Here is a 14,953-nt window from a genome sequence, read left to right on the forward strand (position 1 = left end):
TGGTAAGCATTCAGGGTGGACTCATAAAATGGGCCAGTGACATTTAGACTAAAATCTAGTAGGAACTCTAATGAAAAGTGGTAAAAGCTATTGAAGCATTGTGCGGAGATTTGTACACCACATTTGGAGTCAAATATTCTAAATACTGCAATTCATCCAGAAAAATATATTTCTTTCCTATCCAGACTTTTAGTAATAAAATATAATCCTACTATTGCACCTACTAACAACAACAAAAACACACACAAAAAAACCCCTCCAAATATGGTTCTCATTGCTTATTGCTGATTTGATTCAAAAATATTAGTCACAAGATTTTCAAACATTTCAACCACAAAACCGGGACTTGGAAAACTCTAATTACCAAAAACATACAGCAATTAATTGCAAAATGTTTCCAAAGGAGTAGAATCATTGAAGAATAAGAGACACATTATTGAGAGGATTTTTCAAATTACTCACTTTGGCAGAAACATCAACATCCACGTCCAGCTGCTCTTCTGTATCCTTACTAAACGGACCCGGAGGGAGGCTGGGGCTGAAGGCCATGAGGTCCGTCTTGGGCGCGCCCTCCCCAGAGCACACCCGCGGCCGCCTCTGCTGCGAGGCCGACCAGCTGCCCCCCGCGCCCGGGCACACCAGCCTGGGCTGCCCCGGCCCGCACGCGGCCCCGCTCGGCGCCGCCGAGCACCGCACGGCCGTGTACAGCAGCAGCGTGAGCACCAGCAGGCTGGACACCGCGCAGATGGCGACGATCAGGTACACGTTCACGTCCACCAGCGCCGCCTCCGAGCCCGCGGCGCCCGCAGACACCGACACAGAGGCCTTGGGCGCCTGGCCGCCGTCCACCAGCGACAGCAGCACGGTGGCCGTGGCCACCAGCGCCGGCTCGCCGTGGTCCTTCACCAGCACCAGCAGGCGCTGGCGCGGCGCGTCCGACTCGTCCAGGGCGCGCGTCGTGCTGATCTCGCCCGTGTACAGCCCCACGCGGAACGGGCTGCGCGCGCCGCCCGCCGCCGCCTGCAGCTCGTAACACAGCCACGCGTTGTAGCCCGAGTCCGCGTCCACCGCGCGCACCTTCGCCACCACCTGGCCCGCGCCCACCGACCGCCACACCAGCTCGCTCGGCCCGCCCGCCCCGCCGCCCGCCCCGGGCGGCAGCAGCGCGGGCGCGTGGTCGTTCTCGTCCAGCACGAACACCTGCAGCGTCACGGTGCTGCCCAGAGGCGGCGCGCCCGCGTCGCGCGCGCTCACCTGGAACTGCAGCAGCTCCAGCTCCTCGCGGTCCAGGGGCTGCAGCGCGTACACGCGGCCGCTCTCCGCGTGCACGGACACGTAGCTCGACAGCGCGCGCTCGCCCGCCCGCCGCTCCACCAGCGAGTAGGACACCAGCGCGTTCTCCTGCGCGTCCCGGTCGCGCGCCGACACCGTGAAGATGTGGCAGCCGGGCGGGTTGTTCTCCTTCACGAACACCGTGTACTCGCGCTGCGCGAACTCCGGCGCGTTGTCGTTCACGTCGGCCACCTCCACGGACACGCTGGCGGTGGTCGACAGAGGTGGAGAGCCCCCGTCCCTCGCTGTCACCACCAGCTCATAGTTTGGCACGCTCTCGCGGTCCAAGGCGCTCTCCAGCACCAGCGAATAGTAATTCTTGAAGGTGGACACCAGCTTGAAGGGAACTTGGGGTGACAGGGTGCAGGTTACCTGCCCGTTGACACCGGAATCGCGGTCGGATACGCTAATCAGGGCAATGATCGTTCCTAGTGGAACATCTTCTAATACAGGTAACGATAGTGATTTGATAACCAACTCAGGTACATTATCATTTTTGTCCAAAATTTCCACTAGAACAGTGCAGTGATCTACCATTGGGGGATTTCCTTTATCTGTCGCTTCTACCTGGATTTCGTATAACTTAGTTTCCTCAAAATCTAAGTTGCCCTTTACACTGATGTATCCATTTACAGGGTCTAAGCGGAATTTCGACAGAGTATCTGCTGACGTGTCTGTACTGAAAGAATACACAATGTCCTTATTTACCCCTTCATCCAAATCAGAGGCGTTCACAATCACTGCGAGGGTACCATTTGCTGTATTTTCGAATAATCTAACTTTGTAGACCGGCTGCTCAAACTGTGGGGCGTTGTCGTTGACATCTAGAATGGTGATTGTCAGCTGAGTAGTGCCAGTGAGCTCAGGTTTCCCACCATCAACTGCCATTATTAATAAATGGTGCTCAGGAGTGTCTTCCCGATTTAACAGTTTTCTCAACACCAGTCCAATGGATTTTATTTCCTTATCATTTCTTTTAACATCCAAGGTAAAATATTCACTGGAATTAAGAATGTAGGTCAACAGCGAATTCGCTCCTATATCTGAATCTGATGCGCCCTCTAGCGGGATCCGAGAACCAGGTGGCCGGGATTCGTAAACAAACAATTGTTTTACAGCCACTGGGAAAACCGGCGGGTTGTCGTTAATGTCTGTCACCTCCACCTCCACGTGGAAAACCCGCAGCGGCCTCTCCACGATCACCTCCAGGTGGATGCTGCACTCCGCGCTGCGCCCGCACAGCTCCTCGCGGTCGATCCGAGAATTCACGAACAAAATGCCATTCTGCAGATTCACCTCCAGAAGGTCCCCGCGGCCTTTGGGCGCCACCCGGAACAGGCGCGGCACCAGCTCCGCCAGCTCCAGCCCCAGGTCCTGCGCGATGCGGCCCACGAAGGCGCCGTGCTTGGCCTCCTCGGGGACCGAGTAGCGGACCTGGCTGACCCCAGCCTCCCAGGCTGCGAGGAGCAGAAGCGAGAGCAGCAGGCGCCGGGCTCCTAGACCTTTTCTCCAGGAAAACACCATTGCAGCCCTTTTCCAAATATTTGGTCTCTCTTGCATCGATCCAAAATTTAAAAATAATTTGAGTTCCTTATTCTTCATTTCTTAAAAAACCTTCCCATGCCGGTACTTCGGAAATGGTGAGGGAAAGCGGCATCTGCATACGTAATATCCTTTGTGGCGAGAGACCTTGTGGTGCACAGCGACATCATGTGGCTAAATGTGTATTATATTAAATAAAATGCATCGTCTTTTCCTTATACTTGGTTTGAACTTTCCCAAATTACTATTTTCATTGTGATTTCCTTTAAGCACTCCTCAAAGTTTTTATATTTTATCAGAATATATCCTTAGAATTTTTTATACTAATTCATTACTTTCAATTCTGCCAATCCATTACATAGAGTAAAATATAATAAAAGTGATTACTGCTGTAACAGCAGTGGACATCTATTGGAAACAGTTCCCATTTGACAAGCACTGTTCTATTTGTTTTAACGGGATTATCTCATTAAAATTTCAGAACAACCCTCTGAGATACTTATTAATATGCTTCACATTTTACAAACAAGGAAGTGGAAGCATATGCAGGTTAAATGACTTAAAAATGATATTGACTGGTGGTGTTTGGGTGGGATCTAAATCTGACTGAAGAGCCATAACTTTAACCACTTGGCCTCTAAGTCTACATTTTATAGAAAAATCAGGCCTTTGATATTTGTGACCATCAAAACACCGAGACATTGAAAATATGTGTGTATACATATCCATATATACATACATATTATTTGGTCAATTGTTAACTCATCAAATATGTTCACATTATTATTTATTTATTTGTAGAATGTCTATAAGTCACTCTTGTGTCCTTTATCCAACAACTATATCCTTGTTAGTGGTCTTACCTGTTTTTTATACAAATATATAAATATGCCAGAAGTCAGTTCTTTCACAGTGCAGTTCTTTTGTAAATGTGCTTTTGCTGCATGACAACACTGTGATTTGGATATTTGTCACATTCACATCACACCAACTAAGACTATATTAGTTTTTAACATTTCCATATCATCTATATGTTTGAATTTACCTATATATCTTTAAATGTTCAATACATGAAATAATTGTGTATTTAATCATCTCCACTCTGGATAAATTTCTGGAGTCCAGTTTCTTAAAACATTCTTGGAAGAATTGGTGATTTAACCAATCAGTAAAAAGAGAAAAGTTTTAGCCCATGATTCAGTATATGTAAGATGAGGCAATAAAATAGTCTAAAGAGATCTGTGAATTCAGTTTTCAGTTATCTGAGCATTTGGAAATTGAGCAAAGAAAGTCCATGGGAAGAGGTTGAATTTAGAGAGGTAAGAGAATGTCCAAATTTTTGCTTATAGTCAGACCCCTTTTTAAATGAAACCAAACTAGGAGAAAAATTTTTATACCAGTTCTTTCTTGTGACTCTCTGAATGCAAGCCAGGATTGCACCTTATTGATATTTTATTATTTATATTTAGAACAGAATGAATTATCAATTAATATTTTAATTAATAAATAAGTAAATATTTTAAATAAACTTTCTCAAGTAATATAACAGGTAAGTTACATGAATAATATTTTTAATATCAAATTTACGTAATTTCTAACTGACTATTGTACAAGTTCATGAAAAAAGTAAGTAAACATTTAAGAATTATTTTGGAAAAGCATGGATCTAGGAAATAATTATAAAGATCAATATGCTAGTTCTTTGATGAATCTTGAAAGGTAGTGAGTTTTAAAATGAGAGACAAACTTAGCCCTGGCCCATGTGGCTCACTTGGTTGAGCTTTGACTCATGCACCAGAAGATCCCCCATTGATTCCTGGTCAGGGAACATGCCAGAGGCAGCCAATCCATCACATCTCTCCCTCTCCCTTCCTCTCTCTCTAAAATCAATAAAAACATATTTAAAATAAAATCAGAGACAAATTTAAAATTTTAAATCATCTTATTAATTGCTATACTAGTAATTGACAACTTATTGTAATACCATACATTTCATGACATTTAAGAGTGTACTGAGTCAACTTAAGGAAAATGTAAATAAGGAAAAAGAAATATTAAGAACTTACATAGCAATAAGTTGTAACTCCTGGAGATCTGGGCACACTGGATATAGTTTTAAAAGCTTACCATTTACCTATAGTAGAAATGCAGTGGCCAGACCTCCAATAGGAAGGATTCCACCTGACTATTCATACATTCTACACACAAATCTCAAGGTGGTGAGCAGCTATGATATTCTAAGTGGGATGGTTCCTCCCAAGACAAAGCTTCTTCCTCATTTATTCAAGCTATTTGTTTTACTCTGTAAATATACAGAGCCTCAGATTAACTTTTATGATTCCTAGGAAATATATACTCTAAATTTCAAGACTTATCAATTCTGAGGAACTAATAAGTTTCCCCTAGGAACAGACTATCCTTAAATGGAATTCAAAATCTCCCCACCAGACTCCTCAATTCCTGTAAAAGAAGACCCTGGAGGGAAGTTGATATTCTGGCCTATCTGTGAAGTGGCTATGGGTAAGATCATTTAGTAGAAATTATTTCTATGATTTATCAATATCCACATACATTTTGGGGGGAAACAGCAAATAACTAAGCACCAAGTAGTAGAAGACAGTTTCATATGTTATTTAACCACAAGACAGCTTCCTTTAGTTGAAAAAAATTTTTAAATTGTATTTACAAGTGTAACATTTACTTGTCAAGTTTAGTGTTCTAATTACCCAACACAGGAGTTTCCAACAAAAATATAGTAATCTAACACCAGTCCTTACCTTTCAAAAAACCTCCAACTTCATTAACCATACGGATGTTGCCAGGTGCAACTGAGTGAGCTCATAGTCACAGAAAACTTTATACAAGGCATAAGGTGGTGCCAGAAAAAGATGACCAATGTCTGCACAGTGGGAGGCCTACATACATTATTAGCCCAGTGGTACTGATCCTGGAAAAATGACTGAGCAACCAGCTAACATAAAGACTGGATTAGAGTACTCGCCACTTGTATGAAGAAAAAGTCCCACCACCTGGCCACCCCATTACATGATTTTTTAAATGTTAATATTATTTAATTAAACAGTATAGAGAGGGACCTCTTTTCTCAACAAACTCTCTATTGTGCCTTAAAACTCCCAGGATTTTGCAAGTGTGAAATCTCTATCCCAAATAAGTTTATCTTACTACTAATAGCCATAACAAAGTGATGTATGTGTGGTAATATTATGATAGATAATTTTGGAAGGCTGGCATTAAAAGATCCATTAAGGCTGCTTTCAAACATGAGGGAAAGAAAAATTAATTTATGAATTATTATATAAACAAGTAAAGACAAATTAATTCTTCATCGAAAGGATAATTTAGGACCTGCCCAGATATATAATATAGTCTTATTCCAACACATTCTGACAGAATGAATGGATGGTGTATTATTGGAAATATGTATTATAAAATCATACTCTATAAATATTTTCCAATTGTGATTTTCAATTTGAGAACAAATATTTACAGGTAATACTGAGTTTTCGAATTTTGCGGAAGTGTTTTTTAATCCTTAAAGGTCCTATTATTCATGGAGAGGTTTAATCATGGAAAAGCAAAAATGTAAAAATAACGAACCATTTAAGTAAATTGTTCTCATTGCAATATATATATATGTATCCCATTCCATGTGTCGCACAAGAGGATAATGATATAAAATAAAGGCAGAGCTTTGAAATGAAATAATTAATACAATCATAAAGAATAAAGAAAATAGGACTGACAGGACAAAATTAAAAGACTCACCTTTCCTAAGTGTTCTGATTCTGAGAGTTGTTGTCTTTCTTCTGCGGAGCCTGGACCCTGAGGTAGGCTGGGGCTGAAGGCCATGAGGTCCGTCTTGGGCGCGCCCTCCCCAGAGCACACCCGCGGCCGCCTCTGCTGCGAGGCCGACCAGCTGCCCCCCGCGCCCGGGCACACCAGCCTGGGCTGCCCCGGCCCGCACGCGGCCCCGCTCGGCGCCGCCGAGCACCGCACGGCCGTGTACAGCAGCAGCGTGAGCACCAGCAGGCTGGACACCGCGCAGATGGCGACGATCAGGTACACGTTCACGTCCACCAGCGCCGCCTCCGAGCCCGCGGCGCCCGCAGACACCGACACAGAGGCCTTGGGCGCCTGGCCGCCGTCCACCAGCGACAGCAGCACGGTGGCCGTGGCCACCAGCGCCGGCTCGCCGTGGTCCTTCACCAGCACCAGCAGGCGCTGGCGCGGCGCGTCCGACTCGTCCAGGGCGCGCGTCGTGCTGATCTCGCCCGTGTACAGCCCCACGCGGAACGGGCTGCGCGCGCCGCCCGCCGCCGCCTGCAGCTCGTAACACAGCCACGCGTTGTAGCCCGAGTCCGCGTCCACCGCGCGCACCTTCGCCACCACCTGGCCCGCGCCCACCGACCGCCACACCAGCTCGCTCGGCCCGCCCGCCCCGCCGCCCGCCCCGGGCGGCAGCAGCGCGGGCGCGTGGTCGTTCTCGTCCAGCACGAACACCTGCAGCGTCACGGTGCTGCCCAGAGGCGGCGCGCCCGCGTCGCGCGCGCTCACCTGGAACTGCAGCAGCTCCAGCTCCTCGCGGTCCAGGGGCTGCAGCGCGTACACGCGGCCGCTCTCCGCGTGCACGGACACGTAGCTCGACAGCGCGCGCTCGCCCGCCCGCCGCTCCACCAGCGAGTAGGACACCAGCGCGTTCTCCTGCGCGTCCCGGTCGCGCGCCGACACCGTGAAGATGTGGCAGCCGGGCGGGTTGTTCTCCTTCACGAACACCGTGTACTCGCGCTGCGCGAACTCCGGCGCGTTGTCGTTCACGTCGGCCACCTCCACGGACACGCTGGCTGTGGCCGACAGCGAAGGCGAGCCCCCGTCCCGCGCGGTCACCACCACAGCATAGTCCGCCACGCTCTCGCGGTCCAGGGCGCCGTCCAGCACCAGTGAATAGTAATTCTTGAAGGTGGACACCAGCTTGAAGGGGACATGAGGTGTTAGTGAGCAGGTCACCTGCCCGTTAGCGCCAGAGTCACGATCGGACACCGTGATGAGGGCGATTACTGTGCCCGGAGGAGCGTCCTCTCGGATCGGAAGTGAAAGAGATGTTACTGAGATTTCCGGTGTGTTATCATTGACGTCCACAATTCTTACTGAAATTTTACAGTGCCCAGTCATTGACGGAGTTCCATTGTCATATGCAATGACTTGAATCTCGTAGGATTTCGTTTCTTCGTAATCTAATTGTCCCTTAGTTCTGATTTCCCCTATCCTGGGATCTATTTTGAACTTGGTCTTTATAGTGGAGGGTAAATCACTACTAAATGAATATAGAATCTCGCTGTTTGGTCCTTCATCTGCATCAGAAGAATTTAGTTTGATCACTAACGTTCCGTTGGCGGTGTTCTCTAACAATTGTACTTTGTAAACTGATTGGTCAAAAGTAGGTTCATTGTCATTCACATCCAATACGTTAATAAGCAACTGAAGGGTGCCTGTGAGCTCAGGTTTGCCTCCATCAGTAGCCACCAGTAACAAATTAACCGCGGCAGTTTCCTCTCTGTCCAGAGATTTCCTAAGCACAAGTGACAAAGACTGGCTTAGTTCATCATTTGTCTGTATATCTAGAAAGAAATACTCACTGGAGCTGAGCTTGTAGGAAAGAAGAGCGTTTGCTCCGATATCTGCATCGGTTGCTCCCTCTAGAGGAAACCGCGAGTCAAGCAGCCTCGATTCGGGAAACCGGATGGTCTTTACCGCCATTGGAAATATCGGCGGGTTGTCGTTAATGTCCGTCACCTCCACCTCCACGTGGAAAACCCGCAGCGGCCTCTCCACGATCACCTCCAGGTGGATGCTGCACTCCGCGCTCCGCCCGCACAGCTCCTCGCGGTCGATCCGAGAATTCACGAACAAAATGCCATTCTGCAGATTCACCTCCAGAAGGTCCCCGCGGCCCTTGGACGCCAAGCGGAACAGGCGCGGCACCAGCTCCGCCAGCTCCAGCCCCAGGTCCTGCGCGATGCGGCCCACGAAGGCGCCGTGCTTGGCCTCCTCGGGGACCGAGTAGCGGACCTGGCTGATCCCAGCCTCCCAGAGCGAGAAGAGCAGAAGCGAGAGCAGCAGACGCCCGACCTCCCGGTCCCTTCTCATAGAAGACACCATTACCAATCCTCGGTGAGCTGATCAAATTAGAAAATCATGTCTTGTAAAATCTGAAATATTCTCCTCTAGTGTCCTGCTGCTTCTCTTGTTCCTCTTCTCTGGAGTGACAATGGAGCTCCGGGTATTTTTCTTCCTGGAGTACACTCTGTGGCAGACAGCGACATCATGTGGCCAACATGTAGGCTGTACTGCTTATCCTATACATTTAAAACTATTGTCTGGTCTAAGTTTATTATATATTTTCGTCTTTGAAAAATAGCTATTTGTAAACTCTGGAATGTATTACTTCCCCCCTTTTATTGTGTTAAAACACATAAAATTTACCATCTCGGCCATTTTTAAGTATACCGTTTAGTATGTTAAGTGTACTCACGTTGTGAAACAGACCTCCAAACTTTTCACCTTGCAAATATGAAACTTCATACTCATTAGACAACTCCCGCTTTCCCACCACACCCCAACACCCACCATTATGCTTTCTGCTTCTATGAATTTAATCACTTTGGATACCCCATATTAGTGGAATCATACATTATTTGCCTGTGACTGGCTTATTTCCTCAGCATAATGTCCTTAAGTTTCACCCACGTTGTAGCATGTGATGGGATTTCCTTCCTTTTAAGTTTGAATAATATTCTAATGTGTGCATATACCACATTTTGTTTACCTAGTCATCCATCTGCCCGTGGACATTTGGGTGGTTGCCACCTCTTGGCTATTGTGAATCATGCTGCTATGAACATGGCTGTGAAAATCTATCTTTGAGACCCTGCTTTCAATTCTCTTGGCTACATTACATCTTTTTTTAAAGGGGTATTTCAATGAATCAAGGGGTATTTCGGTCAGTTGCGTGTGTGTTTTTGTGTGATTTAATTTTGTTTTCTCAACTGTTTGCAGATGTTTGAATGTAAATAATTTCTCACTTGGAAAATGTGTTCTTAACTTAGGAATACTCCATTTCATACTACATTTGGATATTTGAATAGTACAATTGATCCTTTTCTTAGTGTTAATGCTTTTATTAATTCTTAGCTGGCCCCTTCACACACAAACAATATAAACATAAGATAAAGATAATGTAGGGATGGAAATAAAATGAATTTAGGGCTGGGTCAGTGTCCTAAATACATAATAATCATTTCAGTTACTCTGAGGAGGTCACAAATTTTGTTTTCAGCAAGAAAAGAGGAAAACAAAATTACTTGCAAAATTTACAGTATCCATAAAAGAAAAGCAAAAGTCCTTTTTAAAGAAAAACTAGCTTTTCCTGGTGCTAAAAATCAATACTAATTTCTCTCTTGAGTCCTATCTTAAGATACGTATTCATACCATGTATGGAAGTGTATATTTATTTAATCACACTCTAATAATGAACTCCAAGTGAACTGACTTAAGAAAGTAGAGCATCATTCACTGTCTTATACATGGAAATGGATAATTATTTACTGGTTTCAGGCAGAGCTGTGCATACACACTTCAGTATCTCCACACTCTGCTGAGCTTCTTCCTCAGATAGGCTTTTCCATGCGATGGCAAAACGGCCAAAGTAACTTTTAGGCTACATTTAGTGACTCTCAGTAGAAAGTGCCCTTTTCCTAATAGCCCCAGCAAAAACCCTAAAATATCATTCATCTGACCCAGTTTAGATGACATATCTTTTCTCTAGTCAATAGTTGTGATGGTTCTCACTTGGACAGGCATGTGTCACTTATTCATTGTAGAAGCCAGGAGATGAAATAAGCCATGCCTAAATCATGTGGACTGAAAACGAGGAGGTTGCTCTCATGAGGTGAAGGCCAGTGCAAGACCTCACATAACCAATTCTCCTGGATCTTAAAGTGATTCTCATAGCTGCAGCCTGGCTATTTCATCATTATGTAGTTGCAATGCCACTGCGTGTTTGTAATACCCAGTAATTTTGATGTACTAATCAATGGCCAACATATTGGCTTCTGTTGGCATATTAAGAATTATGCGTAGAATCCAGGTGTTACCTCTTGGAAACATAGCTTACTTAAGGCAATTGTTGTAATCCTATAAGGTAATTTTGGTGGATTTTCAGAATGATACGGCTGGGGTATGAGGTATATTCTGCTGTTATTCAGGGTGTCTGAGGATCTAGCATCTCTCTCTTTCCCTCCCTCAGAGAAATAGAGTGCCATTGCCAGAAATCCAAGCATATTTCCCCCCAATGGGGAACGAAGGCCGAGAAGCCATGCCGAACAAACACCACCCAGCTTGATATCTCTTGGTATGTGTGGTGGGTTGAATAGTAGCTCCCACAAGATATGCCCACCCAGACCCTCAGCGTGTGACTTTATTTGGAATAAAGGTCTTTGCAGATATAACCCCTAACATCATCCTAGATTAGGGTTGGCCATAAATCAAATGGCAGGTGTTCTTATAAGAGAGAGAAAAAGAAAAGATACACAGAGATACAGGAAGGAAATGTGACAACCAAGGGAGAAATTGGAGTTATGATGCCGCAAGCTAAGGAATGCCAGGAACCACCAGAAACTGGAAGGGGCAAGGAAGAATTGTCCCCTAGCGTCTTCAGAGGGAACATGGCCCTGCCAAAACACCTTGATATTGGGCTCCCGGCCTCTGGAACTATGAGAAATCAATTTCTGTTGTTTCAAGCCACCAAGTTTGTGGTAATTTGTTGCAGCAGCCTTATGAAACTAATATCGTATCCATTGCTAAAATTATAGCCTTTGCACTTATCAAAGTGAGCTGTCAGTTCCCTGAGGTTTATGTGTCTGAGCATTTATTCCTGCAACATCTTCATCCCAATCTTTCATAAAACTACAACATAGCCCTAGAAGGAAAAAAAGAGGACAGGATGCTAGGCAAGACAAAAAAAGAAGAGGTGCCTAAAATATTTTAAATTGTTTCCTGTTTTTCTTTTTCTACCTTTTATAAAGAAGAAAAAGAAATCACAACACAATGATTTTTCCCATGGGACCCAAGTTATCGAATCTGCTTAATGGTCAGATTAGTCAATAATAACATTCTATCAGTTGTAATGCTCTCGTCTTAAAATCTATTCTGTTCACGTTAGCTTAATGACAATGGAATCCCAATGAATATGTTGCTGTACACTGACTATTTCAGTTTTCCCTCTAAAATAAACACAATTTTATTTCTGGCTCCTGCAAAGTCTTCTGTGGTTACGGGAGACTGCCTAGGGTAGCTTTCCTCCACATACTGGCTCAGCATCCCAAACCACCTTTAGATTATAGCATCTCAACACCAACCTGTGCTTTCATAATTGCTGCAACAGCATAAGACAGCAGAAGAGAGTCTTGCACTGACAATTACACACTTCTGTTAGGAAGTGAGACACATTCACATTTCATTGGTAAAAGAAAATAACACCTCAAAGTAACAAGGCAGTAAAATCCTCCAGTGTTCCCAAAAGGAAGAAAACAGAAATATTGTTACCAAAGTAAACAACTATTTCATATTCTTATCTGTTTGTGTTCTTGACTGACCACAAGTCTCAAAGATGTGTCAAGTAATACCTTACTACTTATTGTTATACGGGAAAATAGAATTACAATTCTAATCTTGGAAAGAAAATGTTTTGTTTTGTTTTGTTTTGTTTTGTTTTGTTTTGTTTTGTTTTAGAGAAGGGACATATCAAGAATTAGTCTTCTCGAGTGTTCTGTCTTGTATTTTAGGTGATGTAAAAATAATATTTTTCTACAAATGAAATTACATTGGTATCATCATACCAAGGTAACTTGAAAATAAAATTACAATTCTTAAAAGCACAGTCATGAAACAAACACTAATTACTGAAATTGAATAATTAAAAGATAATAGTGTATGTGGTTAACAAGATTTACAAAAACAAGTTTTTGTTTCCCTTGGGGGGTTTGAAAATTGGAGCCTCCATAGAAACATGAGAATAACACTGTTATTCTCAGTATGTACAGCATAATGATCTTTGCCTAGTGTTTTCAGGCAGAGAACACAGGTGTGAAGCTACTAACTTTAATGGATAATTGATATTAACCAAAATTAGTCCAGTTGCATAACAATGATTATAATCTCATAAAAGATCTTATCATATGAAACTTCCTGTTCTGAGGATATGGCCATTTTTAAGTCAATAAATTTCCTAAATGAATGACTAATTTGAAATGTAAACATACCATGAAATAAGTACTAAAGAATAAGTTTTGCCATAAATCTATATTATTCTATGCTTTTATTAATATGAAAATATTCTGTGAATAACACATTAATCATAGGAGAGAACAGGTGAAAAAGTAAGAAAATAAAGCAACTGGTTCATCTTTATAAAAGAAGAGAGGAATTAATATAATACATTTCCTGAAAGAAATCTTTCTGTAAAGAAAGACAAAACTATTGAAAGTTGTGTTAACTACCCAAAAATTCTGCATAAGGCAAGAATATTAACTACTAATGAGAAATCCACTCATATTTATTTATATTAAAATAAATACTGCCCCACTGGTGTGTTCACTAGTTGAGGGTCAACCCAGGAACCTAAAGGTCACAGTTTGATTCTGGGTCAGGGCACATGTCCAGGTTTCCTGCTCAATCCCCAGCAGGGGGCATGCAGGAGGCAGCCAATGGATGATTCTGTCTTGTCATTGATGTTTCTATCTCTCTCTCCCTTTCCCTTCCTCTCTCTAAAATCAATAAAAACATATTTTAAAAAATTTTAAATAATAAAATAAATACTAAGTAACAATATCATTCCACAATAATCTTTTTCTCCATTCCAGAATTACCTTTTCATTAAAAATCACCTTTTTAACCCCACTTCTTCTGGTTTAGTAATCATTAACTAATATTTGAGATTTACCTTCAAGTAACCCAGAAAACTTTTTACCTTTATGACAATAATCATTACACAGAAAGAATTGTTTAGCAACAGTCTAAAAAAAATTTTTGTCAGTGATCCCAATGTATTTATGTGAAGGCGTGCCTGAATGTCTTCTGGCCAAATTCAAAAGGCTATTGGCATTCATTAAATGATGCTCAATTACATTAATACTCTATTGTTAACCTCTCAGTGAAGTATCATTAGATAACTCCCTTTTCAACCTATATAAATTCTTGAATAAACAAGTTGTGCCATTTTAGCTTCAAATGTCAGCCTGTAACTCAAGTTTTTCTGGCTTGATAGAAGAAAATATGTTTACCTTTTCCATACTATTTATGATTTTTAGTTTGGACTCAGAATATAGTTTTCTCTATCCATCCCAATTGTTTGATCATTTTAATTCACCTTTCCAGGGCACTTCCCTTTACTTGACTATATTTTGCTTTAGCTGATGCAATGAGAATTACACATAGTTTCTGAATACCATTCACATATACAAGGAAAACCTTCATCTGCTTTGTTTTTAAGAAAACTTGCTAATAACAACAGTCAGCATTTTATTGCCTCTGTTAAAAAGTCACAAGTAAAACAAGATCTTCCTTTATAAACACCCTGGTTATACAAAGAAAATGGAAAAATCAATATTGTACCAAATCCAAGTCTTCTCATAACCCAATTGTTATTTTAAATAGGTTTAAAAAAATAGGTTTAAATTGTTATTTTAAATGCAATGTGGTCCCCTCTAAGCTAGTGACCTTGCCTATCTTGTTTCACTGTTGCTCTGTCCCTAGGCTCTACAGGAGGGCTTGGTATAGAGAAGGCTCTCCATGTGTGCTTGTGGAATGGATCTATAAATAAGTATTGAGTGTCTACAGAGGAAATCCTAAGCCTGGACATTAGCAAATGTAGCTATGGGGACATAGTAATGTGAATGGGCAAGAGAAATTAATTTTTTTTATCAAGGGCTTGACATTTCACTACAAGATTAAGGTAAATAAACCTGGAAATGGCACTGTAATTGACTGCGTTGAGATCCTGTGT

The 14,953-nt window shown here is 43.0% G+C and overlaps 2 protein-coding genes across 4 annotated transcripts in view; both read right to left on the reverse strand.

The window, feature by feature from the left end:
- LOC308555968 (protocadherin alpha-C2) overlaps positions 1 to 14,953 on the reverse strand; it is a gene marked incomplete at its 5' end in the record, with an annotated part of 195,225 nt that overhangs the window by 177,592 nt on the left and 2,680 nt on the right. Inside the window, one exon of one of the 3 annotated variants that reach the window (XM_081134811.1) lies at positions 463 to 2,856. The exons of the other annotated variants lie outside the window; for them this stretch is intronic. Within the exon in view, the coding sequence (XP_080990937.1) occupies positions 463 to 2,856 (2,394 nt within the window). Of the gene's footprint in view, positions 1 to 462; positions 2,857 to 14,953 lie in introns of those variants that run through there. 3 annotated transcript variants of the gene reach the window in all.
- On the reverse strand, positions 6,610 to 9,051 carry LOC308555975 (protocadherin alpha-2-like; the record flags this gene model as incomplete). The annotated part of the gene is made up of 1 exon (XM_081134847.1): positions 6,610 to 9,051. One exon carries the CDS (start codon positions 9,049 to 9,051, stop codon positions 6,610 to 6,612), a length of 2,442 nt encoding a protein of 813 aa, XP_080990973.1.

This window comes from Miniopterus schreibersii (genome assembly GCF_964146895.1).
Source record: "Miniopterus schreibersii genome assembly, chromosome: 4".
Lineage (NCBI taxonomy): Eukaryota > Metazoa > Chordata > Mammalia > Chiroptera > Miniopteridae > Miniopterus > Miniopterus schreibersii.